Consider the following 24785-nt stretch of genomic DNA (forward strand, 5'->3'; position numbering starts at 1 on the left):
AATCAAATCTTATAAAAGTCGATTATAGCACCTTAAATCGTTTGTTTATTTCAACCATAAAACCATTGTTAACTAATGACTAACGAACTCAAGGTAATGGTCAAGTGCAACAATAAATATCAATAAACCGAATTGGTTGGCTAGCAATCTTATGGTTTATGGACGGCTAGATCCGACAAGGAAGTTCATTGAAGAAACCAAGTCATTATTTGTCGCCTTTTTATGTTACAAAAAGCCAGATATCAAGCGGAAATCAAAGGGATTTCGCAGAGGAAAAAAACAATTTATTAATGCCCATAAAAACCTATTAGTAATAAAGCGGAGAGTTCAAGTATTTTAAAGTTTATTGAGTTTCTATCAGTTAATCATGCCGAAGGGAGCCTTGCTGTTCACGGGCACATAGAAGTCACCATCGACCATGTAGGCATTGGTATCAGCTCCCATGCGAACGCTGGAGTAGGTGCTTCCGCACTCATTGGAAACGGCTGCCTCGTAGTCGCCACATTTGATGGATCCAAAGTTGTCCTCGGAGACGGCCTCGGCGTAGTAGGTAGTAGAGCGTCCGTGGGAGCAGGCGCCAGTCAGGTCCAAACCGCATCCGGGCTGGGTCTTTCCTCCGTTAGGATAGAAAGCTCCCTTGCCGATGGGCTTCAGGAATCCCAAGTTACCACCATTGGTCTGGATGGACTCCACATACCAGGCATCATCTGAGTTCAGACGCTTGTTGGGCTTGTTGTAGTTGAAGAGGGGCAGGGCGGGGTCCAGACCAATGATGGTGTGCACCTGGCCGTCGGTGTTCTTGCCGGCATATCCAGCCACATGGGCGCCCAGGCTGTGACCAATCACGTACACGTCATTAAGATTCAGACCGTGGTTGTCCTTCAGGAAGTTGATCATCTTGGCAACCTTCTTTCCTGTGGCACCGACAGCCATAACAGAGGTGGCATAATCCACGGAACGAGCACGGGCCCAGTCGACGACGATCACGTTGTAGTCTCCCTTGGAGAGCCAGGCACTGCGGATGTCCTTGTTCATGCTGGCGGTGTAGCTCTGGGTCCAGCCGTGGATCACAAAGCGCGTTGGGTGGGCGGAGTTAAAGCTGGAGGCATCAATGGACTTGGTGGAGGCGGTGATCTTCTTGCCCTTGGTGGGGTTTGAGGAGGTGTACAGGTAGAACTTCACGGGAACGGTGGTCAAGCCACGGCTTTCCAGCAGCTCTTGGGCTTCCATCCACTGTTCGGCAACGTCCATGTCCACCCACTCGGAAGTGCCATCCTCCTGGGGAACGTACCAGCCGTTCTCCCCATGGACGCGCTCAGATTCCTTGATCGGAATAGCCGAAGCTGAAAGGATGTTTAACATATTAGATAGGATTCTTTAGAAACAGAAACTCTTATATTCTTACCGGCCAGTGCAAAGAATGCCAAAATCAGGAATGTCTTCATAACGCAGTAGAGCCCACAACTGATGGTAGTTCAGTCCGAAACCCATTGCTTTTATACGTCCCCAGTGGGCCAACTTATCACGGAGTGATTAAATCGGTTGGCATTACTTTGGCTGCCTGGGAGGTTTAGGTACATTTGAATCAATCTGATAGCCGGCCATACTGCCCATGTTTTTTTTAAGAACTCCAAATCTGATGGCTCTTTTATCGGTTGATTGGCTTTTCAATTGCGCCATTCGTGGTCGATTTGCGAACTGATTCTTTGATTGTTGGGTGTTAATGAGTATGGAAATTTGTATGTGTTGCCAATAAATTCCAATCGAGACACGAGTCATGAATGGTGGTAAACAGTTGCCTCCACTATCAGCTATCGATTACAATGGTTGGCGTTCTCAACCAACTTAATCTCCTGTAAGTCGGGCTAAGTGGACGTAATTGTAGGTATCATTAAATGGGTATTTAATTTAACACTCCAGTGCATTTTTGTTTTGCTCGACTTGTGTGTTATCTTGGTCAGCTGGTGGTTTGTAATCTGTGGTATGAAGTGCTCAGCGAAGGTGTAGAGCTGGGGCATTAAAACATGAAAATAACAAGAAAAAATATCTTTAAGTCCAAATCATCTTTTGCTGCAGCAGTAAACAGGAAGTGTAATATCTCAATGCAGCCTCCTAACCGGAAGTTACAAGATTGAAATTTGTTAAAAAATTACGGCATACTTTCAGGCACTTTTTAAATGGCCGTTTCCCCTTAATCATTGCTTATTGAGAAATTAATCCAATTAATAACGTGAATATGAACATGAACAGAAACTGAAGACCATCCACGACTTTTAACTTCATTATAGTTCATTATAGACGGATTCAGTGAGCATTTTGAATTAATAGCCTATCGAAGAGTATTGTATTCCACGTGAACCTGTCTCACATCATCATATACGGGTTTTGGCGTTTGATTAACCAAGTTAAATAAAAACAGCTCGCAAATAGAACAACCTATACCCATTTAACATTCGTGCGTCTAATATTTGCTTTTCCTTGTGGTTATGTCACCCAAAGTTGTCTGATATTCAAACAGCATATGCTGTGCTTTAAATACCCTACTCGTCCTCGTTAAAACAAGTCCCTGGATTTAAATGGATAATTGAAATGAGTTTAACTCAGGCACTGTAAAATAAACAAACTATCCCAAACTATAAAAGGACCGAAGGTGGAATACGTTGTTATCAAACTGATGGGACTCAAGAGCTCGCTCCAAAAATATCCTATCTGACGATTAACTGTACGAATCTGAAGTAGAAAGCGTGGAACTTCAATCTTCAATCCACCAGGTGCACATACTTGTTGTCAAACACTTGACATGCTCGAGAGCTAATTGGGCCACAAGGACACACAGTCCACCTACGGCAGCCAGTTCGTTATTCAAATATTTGTGCGTCATGCCACATGTGGGTGGTGCCTCCACTCATATTATTCAAATAAATGTGGCAGTTGACTTTTCCGCTGGCGAAATTGCATTTGCAGTTCGCTCATTAATTATAATTACAAACATGTCAAGCAAAGTGGGAAAACGCTTTTGCTGAAAATGTCAAAGATATTTCTGGCTATGATTGGGTGTGCACATTCTTATGAGCGAAATATCATTTTTGGCAGCCCCTTTCAGATTCGAAAACTTTAAAGGAATTATATTATTTTTTAAGCATAGTATTTATTTCACAGCCATTAGTTAATCATGCCGAAGGGAGCCTTGCTGTTCACGGGCACATAGAAGTCGCCCTCGACCATGTAGGCGTTGGTATCAGCTCCCATGCGAACGCTGGAGTAGGTGCTTCCGCACTCCTTGGAAACGGCCTCCTCGTAGTCACCGCACTTCATGGTTCCGAAGTTGTCCTGGCTAACGGCCTCAGCATAGTAGGTGGTGGAGCGTCCGTGGGAGCAGGCTCCAGTCACATCCAGAGGGCAGCCGGGCTGGGTCTTTCCTCCATTGGGGTAGAAGGCTCCCTTGCCGATGGGCTTCAGGAATCCCAGAGTGCCGCCGTTGGTCTGGATGGACTCCACATACCAGGCGTCGTCGGAGTTCAGACGCTTGTTGGGCTTGTTGTAGCTGAAGAGGGGCAGGGCGGGGTCCAGACCAATGATGGTGTGCACCTGGCCGTCGGTGTTCTTGCCGGCATATCCAGCCACATGGGCGCCCAGGCTGTGACCAATCACGTACACGTCATTAAGATTCAGACCGTGGTTGTCCTTCAGGAAGTTGATCATCTTGGCAACCTTCTTTCCGGTGGCAGCGACAGCCATAACGGAGGTGGCATAATCCACGGAACGAGCACGGGCCCAATCGACCACGATCACGTTGTAGTCTCCCTTGGAGAGGAAGGCCTTGCGGATGTCCGAGTTCATGCTGTTCAAGTAGCTCTGGGTCCAGCCGTGGATCACGAAACGGGTGGGGTGAGCAGGGTTGAAGTTGGACTTGGAAATGGACTTGGTGGTGGCGTAGATGTGCTTGCTGCTGGAGGGGTTCTTGGGCGTGAACAGGTAAAAGTTCACGGGAACGGTGGTCAAGCCACGGCCCTCAAGCTTCTCCTGGGCCTCCATCCACTCCTCAGCCACATCCATGTCCACCCACTCGAGGGAGCCATCCTGCTGGGGAACGTACCAGCCGTTCTCCCCGTTGACGCGCTCGGATTCCTCCAGAGCATAAGCCGAAGCTGATGAGAGTAGAATAAGATATTGAAATAAGGCAGGGTTTCGGGATATGTTTCTGTTCTTACCGGCTAAAGCAAAAATTGCCAAAATCAGGAACGTCTTCATATTGTAGTTAACCCCACAACTGATGGTTCTTCAGTTCGCCAACAGTGTCTTTTATAGGTCCCCTGGTGGTCGACTTATCGACAATTGATTAGATCGTACGGCTTTACTTTGGCTGACTAGGTGGTATGGGTACATTAAATTAATCTGATTGTTTCCTTTTCTTTATTTTTTTGGAATCCCGAATCAGATCGCATTTTTATCTACTGATAGCCCGTCTTCAGCTGGCTCTAGACTATTTTATTTAATGAAATAAAAGCAAAAGTTCTGTGACGCTTATTGTCTGCGATTTATTTTGCAACGTCGAAAGGTTGAGTTCCATTTTAGCATGACTAGTAGAGAAAACATCTTGTTTTTGTATATAAGCTGGTTTTCTAGATTTGAAGACTTCGTTATAAAGGAAAACAATAATATTATTAGGCGCTGTAAAAACATTTTATACAAATGTTTAGCTCCTTGTGGGTTTTCCCAGGCATTTTAATGGAAATTAAATCATTTCTGCATTCAGCCTGAAAGACAGCTAAACAAATTTATGCACCGACTAAGCTCAAAAAAGACTTCGTTATAAAGGAAAACAATAATATTATTAGGCGCTGTAAAAACATTTTATACAAATGTTTAGCTCCTTGTGGGTTTTCCCAGGCATTTTAATGGAAATTAAATCATTTCTGCATTCAGCCTGAAAGACAGCTAAACAAATTTATGCACCGACTAAGCTCAAAAATATGAACTGCTACCTTTTTTCAGGAAAACACAAGACGTTGTTACATTTACGTTAATTCCTTTTTTTTTGTTTCTTTTGTTACTAACATCATGTTTAATGCCATCGGTCTCCAGAAGCTCTTTTAATTTAGAATTTTTTGCTCTGGCTTTGCAAGTTTTTATTTTCCAATATTGGGTTATACCAGTAGAATACCAAACGACGTTCTAACAACATGTAATTATTTCACCTGTTTCGGCATTCGCGGCACACATTTGAAGTTTTACATCGTTGTTAATACAGAATTAATGAGATGTTCATTAATTAAGGGTTGCTGCTTACGTTGAATAATGTTGTTGGCCTATGCCTTTCAACCTGCTCTCTGATTAAATATCAAATTAAACGCCTTTACCTTTAATTCCACAAAAAACTGGAACCTGAACTTTAGATGGGCTACTTTAAAATTGCATTAATAGCAACCTCATTTTCTACGTTATCGAGAGACACTTCAAGTAATGCGTAATTTACTTTCATAGCCAGCTTATCAAATGCCTGAGAATACAAAATTATTTGAATAACATTAATGAGTAAATTCCAAAGCTTTCTCTCGGAAATATGAGCGGAAGTAGCCTGACATGGGATATTGACAGTAGCCTAGAATTTGTCAGAATAATTGATAAAAAAAAATCAATGATGGGGGCCAGGCAAAATAAATGACAAAAAGAAGCTCCGCACACGTTTAGACCTTTGCGAAATTCCCAGCAATTTTATTGATCTGAGATAACCAATTTACCCTCTTGATAACTTTGCCCTGTTCTGGCAGGTGGTGGGTGGGCAAAGTGTTTGGGTGGTGAGTGATGTCAGTCGATGTCAGAGTTCATTCGGCGAGTTATTAAAACCAAGCGAAGCTTACATGAATGAGCCGAAAACAGAAACCTATGCTTAAATTACTTTTATCCCCCAAGTTTTTAAACTCCGTTTAAACTTGAGAACATTTATTGTATAGAAAGGCAATTGCAATGCTTTTGATTTAAAAAAATCTTCCATATGATGATAAAAACATTTCTTTTATTTTTAAATTAAGCTTGCCTTCTATTTTCTGCACATTGCACACAAGCGAAAAACTCTTATACTGACAGCCGCCCCAAACTATGCAACGCTTTTCTTTCAAATTTATCAAACGAATTATTAAGTAGCCGCAATGTAGTGCAGCAAATATTTAAGAAACTGAAGTAATTAAGGCCGCAAATTTTCACTTGCAGGTTGACTGCCAGCAGTCGAGTTTGAAGAGCCGGGATTTTCGCCCAGAATGCTGAACAAAGTTTTTCCTTAAGAGTTTTCTCTTCTCCCATTGACGCGCTTGAATGGAGCTCCACAATAGCCATCGGTTGCCTGATGGCAGCGAGAACATGTACTACATAGCTCCCCAGCAGCCGCTGCTGCGGAACGAGAATGATGACTACCAGGAGGGGTCCCTCGTCCTGCCGGATCCCGCATCACTACTTCACAATACCACCGCACTGCCAGCGGGCGATGAAGGGTCCAGCCATGGATATGGATCCACCACGACGCTCAGTGGCCTCCAGTTGGAGACCTATAATATCACTGTGCTGATGAACTTTAGCTGTGACGACTATGACCTTCTATCGGAGGACCTGTGGTCCAGTGACTACTTTAAGGGCATCGTCTACATGCTCTACATTCCCATCTTTATCTTCGCCCTGATCGGCAACGGAACAGTCTGCTATATCGTCATTTCCACACCTCGCATGCGCACGGTCACCAATTACTTTATAGCCAGCTTGGCCATTGGCGACGTCCTGATGTCCTTCTTTTGCGTTCCGTCGTCCTTCATCTCGCTGTTCATCCTGAACTACTGGCCTTTTGGCCTGGCGCTCTGCCACTTTGTGAACTACTCGCAGGCGGTCTCAGTTCTGGTCAGCGCCTATACTTTGGTGGCCATCAGCATAGACCGCTACATAGCCATCATGTGGCCACTAAAGCCACGCATCACAAAACGGTAAGTCATAAAACAAATTTTTATTAATTTAATTAATAGCCATGGCTCATTACTGCTAATTTCTGTATGCATCTGTACCATCTACCATCACTTCATTTTCGAAATTAAATTACTTTTCCACTTCATCTATACAATATTTTCTATTTGCCATTAATAGTTAATAGTTAAAAGTATAAAATAGTAAAACTATTTAAGTACTTTCTCCAAAAGCGTTTCCTAACAGTTTCCACATTGGCGTGTCTAGATACCGTTAAGTGCCCACCGGGGTATTTACATTTATGTCCACTTTGACCACTTGACCTAAGCTACGCTCCCCAGGGAATAGAGCACCGGTAGGCTTTTAGTAAGGCGGCTCACAGTGTTGATTGGCTTGTATAGTAATCCGAGACCCAAAAAATCCGAGGCATGCGGCTTGTTAACAAGCACTGGCCGGACTTATTGCAACCGCCAATTTGACGGGTAACTGAATACAGCGGTTTTCCCTCGGAAAATCAGCCACCTCGCGGTGTCAATCCACTGACATCCATCTCATCTTCCGCCGAGTTCAAGAGCTGGCGTGGGTATTACACGCTCGGACGACTTTTAATGTCTGTTGCATGTACACAGAGAAAAATTAGAAGACTTAGAAAAAATAGTTACTCAAATCGAAATCTTTTTTACAGAACGTTTTAATTGATTAATATAAGTGATGATATTTGGAGGATTATGTTTTGTTCTTTTTAATCATAAATGCTATAAGCTTTGCAACTTAACTATGATTTTTTCCTGTGTTGTCCAAATGGAAATCTCGCTGACGTCAGTATTTCGAAGTGCGTGACTTTGTTTCTTAGTAGTTGTGGGCCACGAAAGTCATCCTCCGTGGCTTCTGCAAATATTTGCGAGACATAATGTCAATAAAGCTGATAATTATTCAACATGACCGTCATTTATCACCGAACAGCTCTCCTTGAGCCAAAACAAACCGAGCTCAGTACTTAATGCCCGCTTATCACGCTCCATCAACATACAGCATCACTCATACGCCACGTTGAAACGGGAGTAAGTTTAAGTAACATTCAGATGACAAAAAAAGCGTCGTAACAATAGGAAGGAAATCAACTCAACTACCCATTTAAATATATATTATCTTCCTTCTGTTTCAGCTATGCCACCTACATAATCGGGGGCGTTTGGTTTATTGCACTTGCCACCGCACTTCCCATACCCATCGTCTCTGGACTCGACATCCCCATGACGCCGTGGCACGAGAAATGCGAGAAGTAAGTCCCGACCATTTGAAACAGGGTAACAAAATATGATATTATTCGCATGCAGAGAAAGAAATTTATTTTAAAGAACTCTGTTATGAGAAATTTTAGGCATTGTGTGTTGCAATATCTGGCAGTGGAATTTTAGGAAAATTAATTTCGGCGAGTGTTTTTCCTTTGTATCATTCATGAAAATGTGTCCGTGCGATGAAGAATATGTCGGGCATAAGGCCTAAACACAGTATTTCAACACAAAGGGCAAAGGGTGCTGACATTCCTGGAGGTCAAGTAGAGAGCATATTTAATGCAATACGCACATTTAGGAGCCTTCCAACACAACCAAATGAAATTGTGGTCTAGGATAATGTAAATGCAAATAGTAAAATCATCTGCATACCGGGGGCACGTTCTACAAGTCATTTCTGATTACCAAAAGTTGACTAAATGTTGTTATGAGCTAGATGCAGCTAAAACCCATCTTAAAATGAGGAAAATGAGAATATGTTTTGGAGGAGCCACACATCCTGTCATTGTTTGCAGCAGCTAGAAGGGCTTAGAATTAAAATGAAACTGTGCACTCAACCGAGAGTCCATGAGCGTATGTGCGGGTGTCCTTTTGTGACAGCTGATTCTCGGTGACCACCAGAACTGACCACTTGAAACTAATGCACTGCTCCTCCCCTCTTCCATGTGATGTCCTTTGTGCGCGTGCATCCATCAGATACATTTGCCGCGAGATGTGGCCGTCGCGGACGCAGGAGTACTACTACACACTGTCCCTGTTCGCGCTGCAGTTCGTCGTGCCGCTGGGCGTGCTCATCTTCACCTACACCCGGATCGCCATCCGCGTCTGGGCGAAACGACCGCCAGGCGAGGCGGAAACCAACCGCGACCAGCGGATGGCACGCTCCAAACGGAAGGTGAGTCCATTTGAAACCCTGAATCTCCACTTCTGAGCAACCGCAAAAACTAATTTGCGCTTAAAATTGACCCTTCCATTAGTCAAATCCCCGTGAGAGTGGCCATGGCTAAGGGTTTTTGTGCGAAAATATATGGTGACTACAAAAGAATCGAAAGTAAAAGCAAAGAACTTAGGATATGTAGTACACTTGCATCATTTCAGTATAACTTAAGTCGTAGATACACTTATTGATTATTTATCTTATTAAGCCTAAGCATACACAAACAATTTGCTTAACAAAAATAATTGTTTAATGCATAATAATTTGTAATCAACGTGTTATGTACGATTTCATGATGTTTGATCTTAGCAGGTCAAAATGTACAAGCAAATTTACGAAGCATTTGAAAATAGTTTGCAAATAATGTTGTTCAATGAGCACTTTAATGGCCCCCCGAAGCTTATTTAATTGTTATTATTAGTAAATATTCCCCAATCAGTGTGCTTATATATATTTAAGCAAATACTAGTAATCGCCATGGCCCAAAACTCCTCTTGCATAATTTAAGCCATCTCCTGTTTGGGTTGTGTTGACTCCAAAGTTTAACCCCAATCGCAGCACCTTGCCGCTGCCTCGATCTGCAGTCAATGACAAGCCCCCACTTGTTGGCTGCTCCAAGTGAACTCAAACTTAAGTCGAAGCCCAGGCTCAAACTGAGCCATCAGGAGGATGGAGTTTGTGGAAACGACAGCCACGATGACGACAGCTGTCGAAGCAGCAATCTTCAAATTGATTTTGCATTTTTTCCCCTTTATTTTCGCTCCGAACAGCCGAAGAAAAATCTGGGGTCAATGGGGAGCAAGCGTGGCAAGGCTGGCTTCCTGCTCCTCACTGTTGATTTTATACCCTAGCAGGGGGTAATCTCACTAACAACTTGTATCTGAACTAACAATAAGGCAGTGTTCTACTCTTTCAACGTCTAAATGGATAATGGAAAGCCAATCCATGTCTGTAGATTTGTCTGAGCCAAGGGCTATTTCACTTTTACATAAGTTAGTGTGTTTAAAGCTTTAACTTCTTGAGCAACTACTTGTGTTATTTTTCGAGGCGGATTTTGGGGCTGTGGCAGCGTGCCAAATGGCATGTAATGCTCACATAATCACACTGTGCAGACACAGACACTATTTACAATAAACTTGCACGAGCCGAGTTTCGGCAAAAGTAAATGAGAAAAGATTTATGCGGTGCATGTGGTCCGTACTTGGTACAGGGGTCCCCGAACCTATCCACCTATCCACTTGCCAGCTGGAAGCCTCTGCGATCCAACGAGATTGCCATTGCGTCTGCGTACAAGTCGCCTTCGCCTTCGTCGTCTGAAGATGCCATCCAGCGTTTTGTGGTCTTCCAGGAAATCAATTTCGATGAGGGTGGGGGTGGGAGTGCTACGTAACCACTATACTTGTCAAACGAGCCCCCAAAGTCGATGGCCAATTGTGCAGCTGAGCCAAAGAAGAAGACAGTCGAAAGCCAGTTGGCCAAAAATGTGGACATGCGAGCGGGCTAAAACCTTTCCTGGACAAATGACAGACACACCCTTCAATTTATAGTAATAATTGGGAAATATCTAATCTCAAAACTGATTCAGTTTTTTAAGATTCTTTAGTGTAACTCATATAGCTTTAGTGCATATATTGTGGACTTTTATAACAAACATTTAAAATACTTATTTAAGGGTACATACTGCTGGACATCAATCAGTAATTAAAATGCCTTATTTGCTGGAGAATGCAGTCACAGAGTGCCTGAGTTGGCCCAATGACTGCCCAGTTCCAGAGATCAGACAGTCATCCGACAGGGACTCCTTCAGCTGGCAAACAGAAAGAGCCCATGCCAAAAGATGAAAATAAAAACAATTGCTGACAGTTTCGCCCACCGCTGTGCAATGTTACCCAATTTGAGCCCAAGGCAATGCAGCTTCATCTGCCATTCACTTTTGCGATGCAGTGGCTCCAAGTCCGGCTCCCCTCCAGTGTCCAAGCTCTGACCATCCTTCGATGCAGTTGCCCAAAAAGTGGCTACCAATAGCTATTTGGTTACTTAACCCGGCAACAATTTTGCTGACTTGGATTTCTCATTTTCTCATGACGGCTCCCTTCGCTCAATTCGCTGCCATCGTCCATCGTTGACAATTTCTTCCTTGTGTCCCGGCATCTATCGAACATTTTTGCCAATTGGCAGCTGAAATGATTAGCAAATTACTCGATCTCCCCATGAGACCACGACTGTGTGTCGCAGCTTCCTCGAAAATCGTAATTGTCGCCCGTTGTCAAAAGTCGATTGGAAACTACAAGTTTATTGGGTAATCTTGCTCAGACTTAATTGCTTGTGTGGGCAACTGGAAGGATTTATGAGTGACTCGCTCGGCATAAAAATTAAAGTATAATTCTACTGACCAATAAAAGAGTCACTGAACCACTTCTCTCTCCTTCGATTTAATTCACTTTGTTTTTCCTAGACAAATGGCATTCCCTTTTGCCATTGCACTTTTTCAATATTTGTCTAGTATTTCCTAAATTTGTTTGCACGAGTTGCAAATCGCAGTCCATCATCTAATTGCTGGGAAACACACCGCTGGCAAAACAATCAGTCGGAATGGGAAATCCAAGGGGGGAATAATATTATTGCTGACTTGGGGCGATGACACTTCATAGTTGTCAGCGGGGACGATTGCGGCTTTGGATTGAGTACGTGTATCGCCATTACTTCTTTATTCTTTTTTCGTTTTTGTCTTTTGCACAACCAACTATCGATCTGCTGGGCAGCATTTGCATCTGCCATCTGCATTCGAGTCTGTTTTGTCAAAGTGTCGACTACGAGTGTGTAATGTGTAGGAAACGCGGTTCGTTTGGCGCGATTGCTTCTTGTTTGCTGGCGACACGTTAATTGCATAATTGACTGCAAGAGGCGTAACTCTTGGCCAGAAAGTGCCCATGCATTGGCCATCGTTGTCATCGTCATCGCCATCGCCATAGTGATCATCATCGCCACCGTCGTCCTCTCGATATTTGAGCCCCTGTTGGCCGCCCCATGGCTGGTCAAAATGCAGACTGATGAGCCATCCAACTGGGCAGGTCCCGAACAGGAGGCGGCCAGCAGTCCAAACTGCAACGGGTTACCATTTCTACTTTTTCTCTTTGGCATTTATATGCCTCACAAGGGGTATCTGTAATTTTCAAATAATTCGATCCGATTCAAATGCATGTTATAAAAATATGTTCATATTCAAACAATTCTTGATTATGGTTGTGAATAGAATACATTGATCTTGGAAAGCAATCTTTGTTCTGAAAGAGTATTTTGGTATGCGGTCTGCTTGATTAAAGATGAAATTTCTTGTTTTATTTCTCCGACTGAGGCTGTGGCAGACGTTGCAGCCGCGTCATCGTCTTTTCTTTCAGCTGAATTGTGTTAAAATGTTAATTTCGCGTTACGTAATCTGTGTCATATCCAGCAGGCAGCAGGCAGCCAGTCGGAGTTGGCCGGGCAGCTGGGATCTTCATCATCGTCAGCTCATCCACATCCCATGGATGCACGGACACAATGGGGAGTGCATGTGAAAAAAGTGAGAGGATTCCCAGGCTTGGCCAGTAAGCTCGACTTGGTCTTCCCGCACAGCCGGCTAACATACACACACACCCATCAGATACAACTGTGCACACCCACACACGCTGCGGAGTGCCGAGTGTTGAGTGCACTTTGTGCGTTTTGTGGCAAATTAAAAGATAAAACCCACAGAGCCGGCAGCTGCAGAAGCAACCACTCCGCAAACAGGCTGCAATTAGTCTCCCCTTCGTGCGATTTGTTTATCTCGCCGCTCGGATCTTGGATCTCCTCCAGCTGCGATTCCGGTTCCCTCTGCGGATGCACGGACCACCGGATGGGTAACACTCGAGCCCTTCCATGTCATTGATTTATTTACGCCCAATTTATTGCTGTCTATTTCTGCATCTGCGTATGGCAGGAAACAACTTGGCAGAAATGCAGAAACTTTGCTTTAGCTCACAAAGATTTCATTTTATTTTTTCCAATGCGTGTAAATGTCAGCACGTTATAACAATGTAAGAATATACACAATTTTGGAATATAAAGACTGCAACCAGTAATATTTTTAATGTTTTCTTGTGCAATTCTAATACTTTAGGCATCTCAGTTGCACGTTAAAGAACTTAACTGCCCAAAGAAAAAAAGAGCTGTAAATTTAAATGCCAGATTGTTTAAACAAGAGACCATAAATATACCTTAAAAATTCAAATTTAAAACGGTTGAAATTTTTCGAATAAATAGTTAAGCAACACCTCCACAAATATATTTGTCCTTACAACATGGTTTATTCATTACTCTCACAAATATTTGATGAGTCCTAGCCAAATGTTGGATTCCAAATTCCGCATTAATTATGCAAGAGTCTACTATTTGTTCGCAGTCTTGTGGACAGATCGTTGGACTATTACATAATGAAGCGTGCAGTCCATTAATTATGGAACAAACAAGTAGAAAGACATTATCATTAACCATCGACTTTATGGGCAGCTCATTTGGACTGTTTGCCCTCGACTATAAAATTTATCAGCCTGTTCGTATTCGGTGAATTTTGGCTTAAATCAATAAAACTGAATGTGCTGGTGGTTCAATGGCCAGGAGCTTTGCGGTGCTCAGGACCATAAATCAGCCAATTAATGTTCGTAAATTAAGCATAGACAAGGTGAGAGGACAGTTCGTGTATGTAAATTGGTTTCAAATCGGTTACTGTAGTTGCCGTAAAGGACAAAGTCAAAGAGTATTGATGCCGCTACACACCGATGCAAATGAGGTTTAATTATGGTACTAGGAGAATGCTCTGTCATTTGTTGGCCAGAAAGAGCAGCTTGTGGCCAAAACAAAACGCGTTGGTAGCTGCAGCTGGTAGACAGCTGTCCGGTAATTGTGGTTGCATCTGCTGTCGATTGAGAAAACATCTTGTCCAGCCGTTGTTTTTGCCCCTCACCTGTCTGTCTGTTTGTGCTTGTTTGTCGGCGTGGTTTGTTTGTTTGTTTGGCGCCCGAACAAGTTTATTCTACAAAAGTGAAAGGTTCGGACTTGCATTCAACTCCGATGAATGTCGACTGGGTGCAATCTGTGTCAGTGACGCACTAAAAATGTTCGGACTCGAAGACGAGTGCCCCTAATGGAGATGATCACTTGAACTTAACGACTATATTTCATTTGCTTACACTGCAGACAAAAGTTCTTTAAGTTCTTTATAATAAAAATATATATTCGTGGCTTTTTTTCTAAAAAATAAGGAATCAATCATTTAAAAATTAGCTAGACTACATTATCTTATCGCCAAGAAATTATGCTTAATGTTTTTTAACGTGTAGCCATACACAACCTAGTTATATTACCATCACGCAGTCATTGAGCAAATCAATGGGGCTGCTCATTAATGTTAGAACTATACGACCGCATCAAATTGCAGCTGCTACTTTGTCACATTGCGTATACGCCTCGTATGGCGTGGCTACAAATGAATGGGAGAGTCAGCTAACAAGCTAACCCGTCGTCGACAGCATTTGGATAATGCAAATTTGTAGCTGACCAAGGATGGTGAACCATTCGAGTCAAAGTTCAGCTCTGGTTGCGTAATAATTGGAAGTGGCAAATTAACGCAGACTTAGATAAATTAAAGCTAATTCATTTAAAATACTACTGAAAAGTTCAACACTCGTTATAGTTGTTATAGTGGCAAGATCATCAGTTGGGCCTGCCCAGGGAGTCAAAATGTGTAATTCGCGGCACTTTGAGCCCGTTTTCGTGTATCCGTGTTTCAGACTTCCAACTGAGCAGCTTGTAATTAAAACGTGAACATCGCCTGCCGGGCTTTTATTCATCCGCAGGCCCACACCCTCCATGGGAGTCTCTCCCGCCTCCGACTCCAGCTGTGGTGTTCATTTGCTGGCCGGGTGATAGCATCAGGTGGACAATAAAAATGCCCTGACGAGTTTCAATTTATGAAGTGCAACATCTCTAGCAATTATTTACTTATACTTTAAACCGCGCAGTATTTTTAACTCATGGTAAATAGGCCGCCGTTATATAACATTTGAGTAAACCTCTTTAAAAGTTATAAATGTTGTTCGGAATTTTCCTCTGTGCAGCAATCAAATGGAAACCAACAGGTAGCTGGTGTCGGACTTGAGAAATGGCAGACACGAACAATTTAGATTAAAGCGGATCCCCCAGAAAGGGGAGGGGGATGCTGGCCGTACTTTCGAGCCCAACGCTTCCCTATTTCACCCATCGAACCACACGAGGAAATCCCGCACAGAAATAATTCAAATTGATAAGCCACTGTTAATGGTCAACTCTTAATGACCAGTAGCAGCGGCGAAGCGGGTTAACGTTAACTTGCCTTCGTTTTGTTGTTACTTCTTGCCTCATTGTTGCTGCTGTTGTCGACTGCCATTATCTTTGAGTTGGCACTTTAAACTCGTAATTAGTTTACACTTGCGGTAATTGCGGCATAAATCTTCAGCTCGCCAAGTGTCGTAATATCCAAGGCACACATACACTGGCTCTCACATGCGGAGCAATCCCTATCTGGATCCCTGGAGGCGCACGAGTGTGGCTCTCGTTCCCAACAACTTTATATCTGCATCCCTTGCCACACACCACCTTCTTCCCAGCTGCATTTCCAGCTCCATTCCCATACCATCCCATCGGATACGATCCCATCCATGCCAACTGCCGCAAAATGATTTGTGGCCTTAAGTGGAGCTCGGAACGTCGTGCTCTGCAGAAAAGTTCAGCAGCTGGCTTGTGGGCTCCGAAAACATGGCAACAAAAGCAGTTCGGGCTAAAAATAAAAATAAAATCCACCAAAAAGTATATAAAATATCTAACCTTTTTGATGGAACACATCGCAATGTACGACTAAAGCTTCGTAATAATTTTCAGAAATATAAGAATGATATGTAAACAGTTTTGTTATTTGGTAGGGTAAATAACATTCTCGCACATAAACCTTTTAAAACATATTTTTTATATATTATATTTCGAGTGCAGAGACTGCGACTGTGTGACTTTTTGCCGCCAGTTTGAGTTCGCCTGTTGTCATGCCATTTGCAAATAAACAGCGCCACTGCAAATATCATTTCTATCCCGACTGCAAATAAAGGCATGAGCACGGCTCCCCTGGACAAACCCGCATCCCACTGTTAGTGGTTCTCATGGCGAAAGTAATATGGCCATATCATGGCTCGGACCTGGACCATGTCGCAGCATCTGCGACCTTTTCCGCTCCCCGAGCAATTGTCTTTGCCGGAGCGAGTGCGTGGGTGCCTTTATGGGTATTGTTGCCCCGTTTTATGGAGCCATGGAGCTATTAAGGTGTCGTCTGTGCGACTGTTGCCACAATTGCCCCATTGTCTGCCAGGTACGGAAATGTCGCGTGCTAAGGGCTTCCCCCGTTTTTTTTACATATTTGGCTTAAACGATAGAGTTGATACAATATTGGGGTAACGATGGCTGAAGTTCAGTGGGTTAGACGCAATGGGGATTGAAGTGCAATGTTGCAGCTCAAACTATATGAAGATCAAAATTTTGATATGTTAGCTTTAAGTTATAAGAAACTTAATGTATAATTAAAATAATAAGACAAAAGTGCCTAAAAACCTCGAAATCTCTTGTCAGATCGAGTAAATTAAAACCGCAACTTGAGCTCGAAAACGGAATTGAATTTCGTTGTAATGGAAGATGTTAACAGGATAGCTTAACAGAAAGAAACAGAGTAAAATTGGCTGGGAAAATGGTTTCATTTTGTTTTTCTTTGGCCAGCCGTCTGCAATGAAATGTGAAAATGTGCGAAAGAAGCTTGCGAAAGTGAAGCACTTTCTCCCGGCTCGATTTTCCCGAAAAGTAAACAACGGTTCTGCATATAAGTTGTAGATACAGATACCGAAAACCAGATAGCTGGCAACCGCCGGCGGACCACGACACGACCATGCATATCCGTGAGATACATTTGCTGATGCCTTTTGGCCAGCATTGTGGCGCCTCCACTCGCTTAATTAAAACGTGAGCATTTGCGGGTGCTGAGTGTTCGGGATAGTAATGACTAAAGGCGAGCACAAGCCACACCAATTCGCCCAGAGGCACGCATATCAGATGCAAGTAGATGCAGATACAGATACATTCATGTGGCTAAAGTACTCGTGAGGATGCCAATTAGTGGGTGCCTCGATTATGGTGCGATTAGCATAAATGCGTAAAACTTTCGCGACAACAAGCCACCGGGATGTCCAGTTGCAGTTGCGGTTGCACAATTCGGTGGATCGCATTGCCGCTCGGATGCATCCCTGAAATACGCCCCAATTCGCACAATTATATGGTCACATGGTCACAATTATATGACCAAGGGGCAAAGAAGATGCCACCGGCGATGGCCCACACATTGGTTTTAACTTTTGGGTATACCTATTAGTTGTTGTTTTTAAAAATGTAAAGCTATACGAAAGAACGTTAAATTTACTAATTGAAGTTTTTAAAATTAAAGAAGAATAAAATTTATATAAACGTTACCCAAATGTCAATGTCGTATCGAACGTACAGTAAGTACCAGATTAAATCCAACCGAAGATTTGCCATTAAATGTAACCAATTCGACTTTACTATTATTTTATGGGTATTAACATGAAAAATTACAAGTATTAAATGCTTAAAGCTATCTTTCCTGGTCAATTTCTGCCCACGTTTCTATTCGTCTCTTCCTGGAGGGCGAAGTCGTGGCCAAATTCATCTGAGAAAGAAGAAAAAAAAGTGCAAGTATCTTGTACCGACGAATGTGCCCCAAACTGAGCCTTGGGTCCGTGGTGGTTATGCCAGAGCATTTCCTGACACGTTTTCCCATTCGAAAGGTTAAATGTTGAGCCCCTTTGCCAAGACTTCGCCGGGTGCGCCTCCTTCGCCTTGGCCAGACACTTTTGCGGACTCCGCCGACTGCCAACTGGCAGACCCACAACTTACAACTTACAACTGGCTGGCTGCAACTGTGGCAAGGTCTGCAAGGTTAAAAGCGGCCAGCTCGTGAATGCGACCACTTGCGGTCCCATTTGCAACTGCTGCGAATCCGCGAATTGCGGATCGCCAGCCTCCGGATGCAAACCAGTTCCACCAGTGACCTTTTCGTGTCTCGCGCCATTTTCATAAGCCCCTCTAATCGAGCCGCGTGTCAAGTGCGTGAGTCGCAGCATCTGGCGATGATTAAGGGGCGGGGCAGTTGCTGCAGATCGCAGATATATATCTCCCAACTCCAAGGAAACTGGCCAAATGCTTGTAAATTTTTCACAAATTGAGCACGCAAAGTTGTGCCCCACATCCGTTTTGCATCAAAAGTGCGTGTGCCTTCAAGTGGCAAACTGACTTGGGATTTAACGCTTTAGAGGTGTTTAAATTGCCTTCATTTTGGGCCTTAACGAGTTGGCCTTGCCACAGAATAATCGATCGCTCTTTACCCTTTTTTCCTTTCGGTGGTTACGCAACAACTGATAAGTCCCTTTCACTCTTCTTTCTTTGGGCCATTGATTATCTTTTCCGCATTTACGATGAAGTCATTTTGGCAAGGGACAATTATCACCACATTGCATACGAAATCGTGAACGCCCCGATCCGCCGACCATCGTCAACATCTCGGACACGTTCGCTCGTTAATATTTGCACTGCCAATTGAAGCGGTTTCGGGTTGTCTTAACAACTAAAATGGAAATGATGACAACACCAGCGGCAGCAACAACAACTGCAAAACAAGCAACGCCGGCTACTTTGCATGAATACAAACCGCAATGTGATCTGCAAAGTCTCAGCAAATCGTAGATACTCTATAATAATGCAGAAAAATATTTGTTACAGAGTTAAATAAATTTAAAAAAATTTTAAAAATATATAAGTTCAGAAAACTATTTTACAAGTAATTGATTAAATTTAGGTAGATATAAATTGTTTATGTACATATAGGGTAGTAAAAATTTAATGCATGCTGATTGAATAAACCAAAGCAGCAGATTCCAGCATTCAATGAATTAAGGCAAATTACGCTATTTAATTGAAAGTACAACGAATAATGAATTATTCCTAATTGTTATTTAATGCTTAATCGACTTATAAACGAAATACAAAGAAGACCGAACTGTGCACTACCATTTAAGTTGCAGTTTCAGATTAATTACGAGTGACTGCATGTGACGTTAAAAAAATACTTCAATCGGCAGCGTCTTCATCTTGGATGGCAGTGCCTAAAAGCGAAAGTTAGCCAGCCAGTTCCGATGGGAATCTCAATCTCTTTGTGGACTGGTCATTTATCTTTGGGTTCAATTTGCGCTTACCCAATCGGTTACGGAGGATTTGGGGTTGGGGGTGGTGGCGCCGAGGATTCCCATGGCGATATGGTCACGGATTTAGGAGCTGGGGGTGCTGCCTTCCATTGGAGAGCCGGTCCATGGTGGTCATCCTTTTTGGCGCGTTGCCACGCGTTTTGCAGTCACCATAAATCGCCTTGATTATCGCGCCATTCCAATTGACGGCAGAGGTCTCGTCTCATCTTTCATAACTCGATGGCCATTGCATCCTGGAACCGGGTTGCGTAACCAATCCGCCGATGGTCCCATGGACCACTCTCTTTGGTTTGACTGTCATTTGTCGGTCGTTCTTTCACTTTTCGCTCCATGCCCTTAATTGATTTGAACAAGTTTTCAGCCTCGGCCGTGTTTAACTTGACAATTTCGTGTTTCCCCTGGCATAAACTCTCACTCCCCGCAGGCCATCAGTCCCTTGAATCAATCTTGTGACCCCAAGTTACTGGTTTATATTTCAGGCCTTGTGCTCTTGGCCAAAGTGTGAAAACTGAAACCCATTTACGCAAAATATGATTTCATGTTTTGACTTTTGTTTGTGTGAAGGAAGCTGCTTTAAACTTGGCTGTCAACTTCAATTACTTTTGCCAAAGTTGTCGGCTTTCAATCGAAATTGAATAAGACCAGCTTAACCGAATTACGAGTTCCTTGAGAGCAGTTGAGGAAGTTTTTCAAGATTTGTCCCTATTTTCCTGACTTCTTGGGAGCTCTAAAATCTCCAGAAGACAAATCGAGACTGCAGAGGATTGCAAAAGACTTGAAGTTAACTCCGCTGCCGCACGCAACAATGGAAAGATACAAAGATACGGCGATACAAAACTATCTGCCGCCCGAAAAGTAAAAGGAATCCCAAACACCTCACGCATATTTACGTCTTCGACAGTGCAATTTAAATAATTGTGGTTTCTTCTAGCCGCAAGACTGAAGACTTGGCCAATTGCATAAGCCGGCCAATAAAGTTGCGAATCCGACTCTGTGCTTAATGACCATTTGCATTATCTTCTTGCCAAATTGCACGGAGTTCGTCCAGAGGAACTGGCCACGTATCGAGCAGTGTATGGGGATGTCTTTGATGAATTACGAATATTTCGACAGATATGCAAATGCGAATGTGGCTGCCATTTTTGGATCGATGGCCGAAAGACTCGCACGTTTTTCCCTTTCTCGGCGGCTTTTCTTCGTCTCTTCGGGTCTCCGGGTTTTTGGGGCACGTGCAGCTGCTGATGGACAGATACTCGTAATGATGAAAAATTGCGCCCAGGAAATGCAGAAATGAAAATGAAGAGAAAACACAAAGCGATTTCCGCTGATTTGGGGGAAAACCTCTTAATATGCCACACAAAAAGATATTTTCATTTAATATGCATTTGCTGTCTCCACCCCAAAAACTAAAAAACAAACAAACAAATCAACCTCAATGACCGCGATCCCACACAATTTAACCCCCGCGGTTCCCACCGCAACCATAAATTACACCGCAATTGGCATTATAAACTCAGTTCCAATCCCCAGATTTCACCTCCATTTCAGTTATATGTACTTCAGTTTGGGTGGGAGCCGCAGATATTTGAAATTCCACTCGGCGGCAAGGGAATCAATTGCAATCCAAATGCAATAAAAGTTTGGCACATGCAAATCCAAGTGAGCGGCATGCCCTTATTGGCATACAATGTGCTTTTCTCACTCATTTTTATGACGAAGAGGGCACATCCTTCAATTTGTTAAAATATGATTTATTTCACCTAATATAATGCACAAAATAAGGAACATTCAAAAGTTGTATGCCATATATTTGGTTTCAAATTTAATACATATGCTGTTCATATATTAAATCTCTAGTTTTCTCTGTTAACTAAAATGAGATAAATGCAGATATTTTTGAAAGCCCTGATGTAAACCACTTTATACTGCTCTCTTTTATTTTTTACTGTGCATCGCTGTTGGTTTTAATTATTTCATTAGGTAAACTTTTACGATATGCATTAAGAGCAGACTGGCGCACAATCAAAGTCGGCAGTTTTTTTTTCTCACGTTTTCGCTTCTGCAAACTCGGCAGCATTCAGTTTTAGGATTCATTCGAATTGCACCTGATTTGTAAAATTACGCATACGCCACGTTGTGCGCCCGTTTTATGGCCTCTTTTGCATTTGTGCCTGTGCACATTTCATAGGTGTGAATTTGATTTTTATTCGGGAATTAAGTTGAGAGTTAGCTTCGTAACTAATCTCCCTTGTTGCGAATCCATATGGAGTAACTCCTGCTCAACTTTGAACTTCACAGTTACTCTTCCGCGGTGCCAGAAATGCAGCCAAAGTTGCAACTTCAAAAGTGATATAGGTGAAATGCGTTGGGTATGTGCGAGAGGTGGCAGATGATTAATGTTCTGCACTTGACAAGACTTTTCCATTTGTCAAAGGCACCGAAATGCGGTGCAATAACACTACTCAGCAAATTGTAACTGAGTGGTATTCCACTAAAATTGCGTCCATTAAACGGCTACTCTAAATTAAAGAAAAAATTGCTAAAAGTCATGCAAATTTGAAATTGCAGGGCACAAGAAACAGGGATCCGCAGGTGTGAAAGTGTTTTGCAGCTCTGCCCGACATTGCAACGTGTTGCAATTAAATTAACAACTTCTTGTGGGTTCTAAAACGGAAGCCATAAGTTGCAAGGATAAAGGTCGAATGGAGTGGAATGGAAAGAAAACGAATGCGGCTTTTTTGCACTTGTGAAATATTTAGTCGCTGAGCTCTGGGCTTAAAGTTTATTGAAGGTAAAATATGTTTTTACTTAATTCGTTTGGTTTCGCATTTCAAAGAATCTGTGCATTGTTATACAAGTAGGTTTTTAAAAAAAACTTGTGTGGAAAAAACCTAAACCTCTCAAATAAATTGCTTGGGTTACCAGTTGTTTAATCCAATTTCGAAGTGATAGCTGCGGTAGACATCTGTAAATCCAAATCCAATTTAGTTACAATGGGCAAAAGTTTATGCAGATACACGCACCAACTTTTAATTGCCGCCTGCAAATGAAGGTTAATGACAAGACTGCCAACCACTCCGAATGGGCCATTCGCTATCAGACATTAACATTTTCATTTGCCGGCGACCTTAGACAATTTGCCGCGTTGCTTGAATTGCCAAATGGTCAAACCGTTAAGCGAAAAGCCAAAAAATAAAAGCCAACTCTGTGGCAAAAAGTCGTTGACACTAATTAGCATTTAAAAGTGAGCGAGCAGAAACTTTTGCGCCGGCAGAAGAGTTCGAGTAGCAACAAATTCAATTGAATTGAACATCTCGAGCCGTTGGACATCCGAACATAAAATAAATAATAAGTCTGCAGATCGCGAATCGATGCTCCGATGCGGCGATAGCATCGCGGACAGATGGAAGATGCAATTGACGCGCCGGCGGCAACATACAACACACACCGCTGCCGCATGCAACATGCACCAGCTGAAGCAACACCAAAAATGTCAAATGTAAAAACGGCGAAACCGTTCAGTCGGCTGCACAAACCAAAAATACAACAAAAAAGCCAGAGAGAAAAACGCAAAAAGCCTAAACACAGAAATCGCATACAACAATAAAAAAAAATTTGCACGCTGCCGTTTGCCTAACAAGCAGGAAGTGTTGCTGGGCAGACTGGAGATGGAAAACCGAGGAGGAGGAGGAGGTGCTGGCGAGCGGGATGATGCCGCCGGTAAAAACCAGCGACAATGGATGCAGGAAGCAACAACTGTCGTCGTCTTCGCCGACTTCCTACCCATCATCCGCCGCCCGCCGACTCGGTCCCCAAAATCATAAAAATCCGCCACTTGCCAGGGATGCTCCCATCTTTTTCTCAATTGCGTGAGCTTTATCTTTCAGTGTCAAACTGCAGGTATTGCATCTTTGTATCTTTTATGCAACTTTCTGTTGTTTCACCGCCCACCGAGGCGTCGGCACAGTGAGCAAAGTTCAAGTCATCGGAATCCCAGATATGCATGTTCGAATGCCTGAGTAAACAAATTTCCCCCTGACATTTTGTGGGTTCACACATCATATGCAAATGATTTTGTAGCTGCACGAAATTTTAATTACTGCTACTCAGAAATGGATACATGTCAGGAGTTTATTTACAACGTATATTGGAAATTTAGTGTCGAAATAAATTGTGTGGTCGGTATTAATTTTAATAAAAAAAATTCTTACTTGAAAACGAACAGTGATCATTAACCTTAGCTAAACGAAATTGTTAATGTTACTTCTGTTACGTATATTTTTTTTAAATACAAGAATAAATTGCTGGATTATTTCAAACTAAGCGTAGCATCCATTTGTCTAATATTTGAATTTCCCTGCCTTTGAAATGCATTCAAATTACGTCCCACATTACAACTTACTGAGTTAAGCACTCCAGTACACTAAATCTCACACAGTTGACTTTACTCCAATTTAAACGCTTTTTATCGTCCCCAAGGCATTGTGCCCCCCATCGACTGTGTTTGGCAGCCACAGTCGACCGCTGCTTTTAGCCGCTTATTTTTAGCCGCATTGTTGAGCGTGAGATTTATCGCCAGCTGCGGTTTCTTTTTGGCCTTTTGGCGATCGGCGCGCTTTTGGCGCTATTTTCCCAGCGGCATTCGGAAGTTGAATGAAAAACGTTTAGTTTTGGGGAAAAGGAAAGCGCATACTCACCCTTAAGCTAACGAATACCCTTTTTCATTATATTGGTTTAAAATCCGTTTTTTAAATATTTGTTAAATAAAATGTTTCATTGGCTTAAGCCATATTATTACAATAAGTGTTAGAACACAAATCAAATAGATATGTAAAATACTATATTTTACGGTTTTTTGGGCATATTTTTTTTTATATTAAAAATTATTTGAATGCCAGTTTAAAGAGAATAATTTTTCTAGCTCATCAAGGTATGACATTACACATTTAAACTGATTTTTAAGAGTATCTTAGAAATGCGAACTCAAGAAACGTGTGCATTTCAAGGCGACCGCTTTTCGTGGACTCAGATGTGAACTCGAACTTGGATTGCAGCTCCGATTTGCATTCCCATCCGTCGAGTGACATTCGGAGGCAGCGGAGATGCAAATTGAATGGCCACTGGTTGCTCCTCGGTGGCGGGTGCTGTTGGCCAGGCTTTGAATTCGGTTTAATTCGGCTCTTTTGGCTCTTTGAATTCGATTTCGTTTCCCAGACCGAGCAATTTATTGCAGCCTCGAGT

General features: G+C 42.7%; 3 protein-coding genes across 4 annotated transcripts in view; 1 reads left to right on the forward strand and 2 right to left on the reverse strand.

The window, feature by feature from the left end:
* LOC6729814 (RYamide receptor) overlaps positions 1 to 24785 on the forward strand; it is a 52407-nt gene that overhangs the window by 16356 nt on the left and 11266 nt on the right. For both annotated transcript variants that reach the window (XM_016177641.2, XM_016177640.3), the window contains exons 2-4: positions 6211 to 6968; positions 8111 to 8227; positions 8937 to 9135. In XM_016177641.2, the coding sequence (XP_016036496.1) occupies positions 6313 to 6968; positions 8111 to 8227; positions 8937 to 9135 (972 nt within the window). In that variant the 5' untranslated portion in view covers positions 6211 to 6312. The remainder of the gene's footprint in view (positions 1 to 6210; positions 6969 to 8110; positions 8228 to 8936; positions 9136 to 24785) is intronic.
* On the reverse strand, positions 327 to 1515 carry LOC6729812 (phospholipase A1 VesT1.02). Its single transcript, XM_002105079.4, has 2 exons — positions 1406 to 1515; positions 327 to 1343 (listed from the first exon to the last, which is right to left on the reverse strand). The coding sequence occupies exons 1-2, from the start codon at positions 1443 to 1445 to the stop codon at positions 358 to 360; spliced, it is 1026 nt and encodes a 341-aa protein (XP_002105115.1). The 5' UTR covers positions 1446 to 1515; the 3' UTR covers positions 327 to 357.
* LOC6729813 (phospholipase A1) lies at positions 3144 to 4289 on the reverse strand. The gene is made up of 2 exons (XM_002105080.4): positions 4212 to 4289; positions 3144 to 4148 (listed from the first exon to the last, which is right to left on the reverse strand). The coding sequence occupies exons 1-2, from the start codon at positions 4249 to 4251 to the stop codon at positions 3163 to 3165; spliced, it is 1026 nt and encodes a 341-aa protein (XP_002105116.1). The 5' UTR covers positions 4252 to 4289; the 3' UTR covers positions 3144 to 3162.

Source organism: Drosophila simulans, chromosome 3R (genome assembly GCF_016746395.2).
Source record: "Drosophila simulans strain w501 chromosome 3R, Prin_Dsim_3.1, whole genome shotgun sequence".
NCBI classification, from domain to species: domain Eukaryota; kingdom Metazoa; phylum Arthropoda; class Insecta; order Diptera; family Drosophilidae; genus Drosophila; species Drosophila simulans.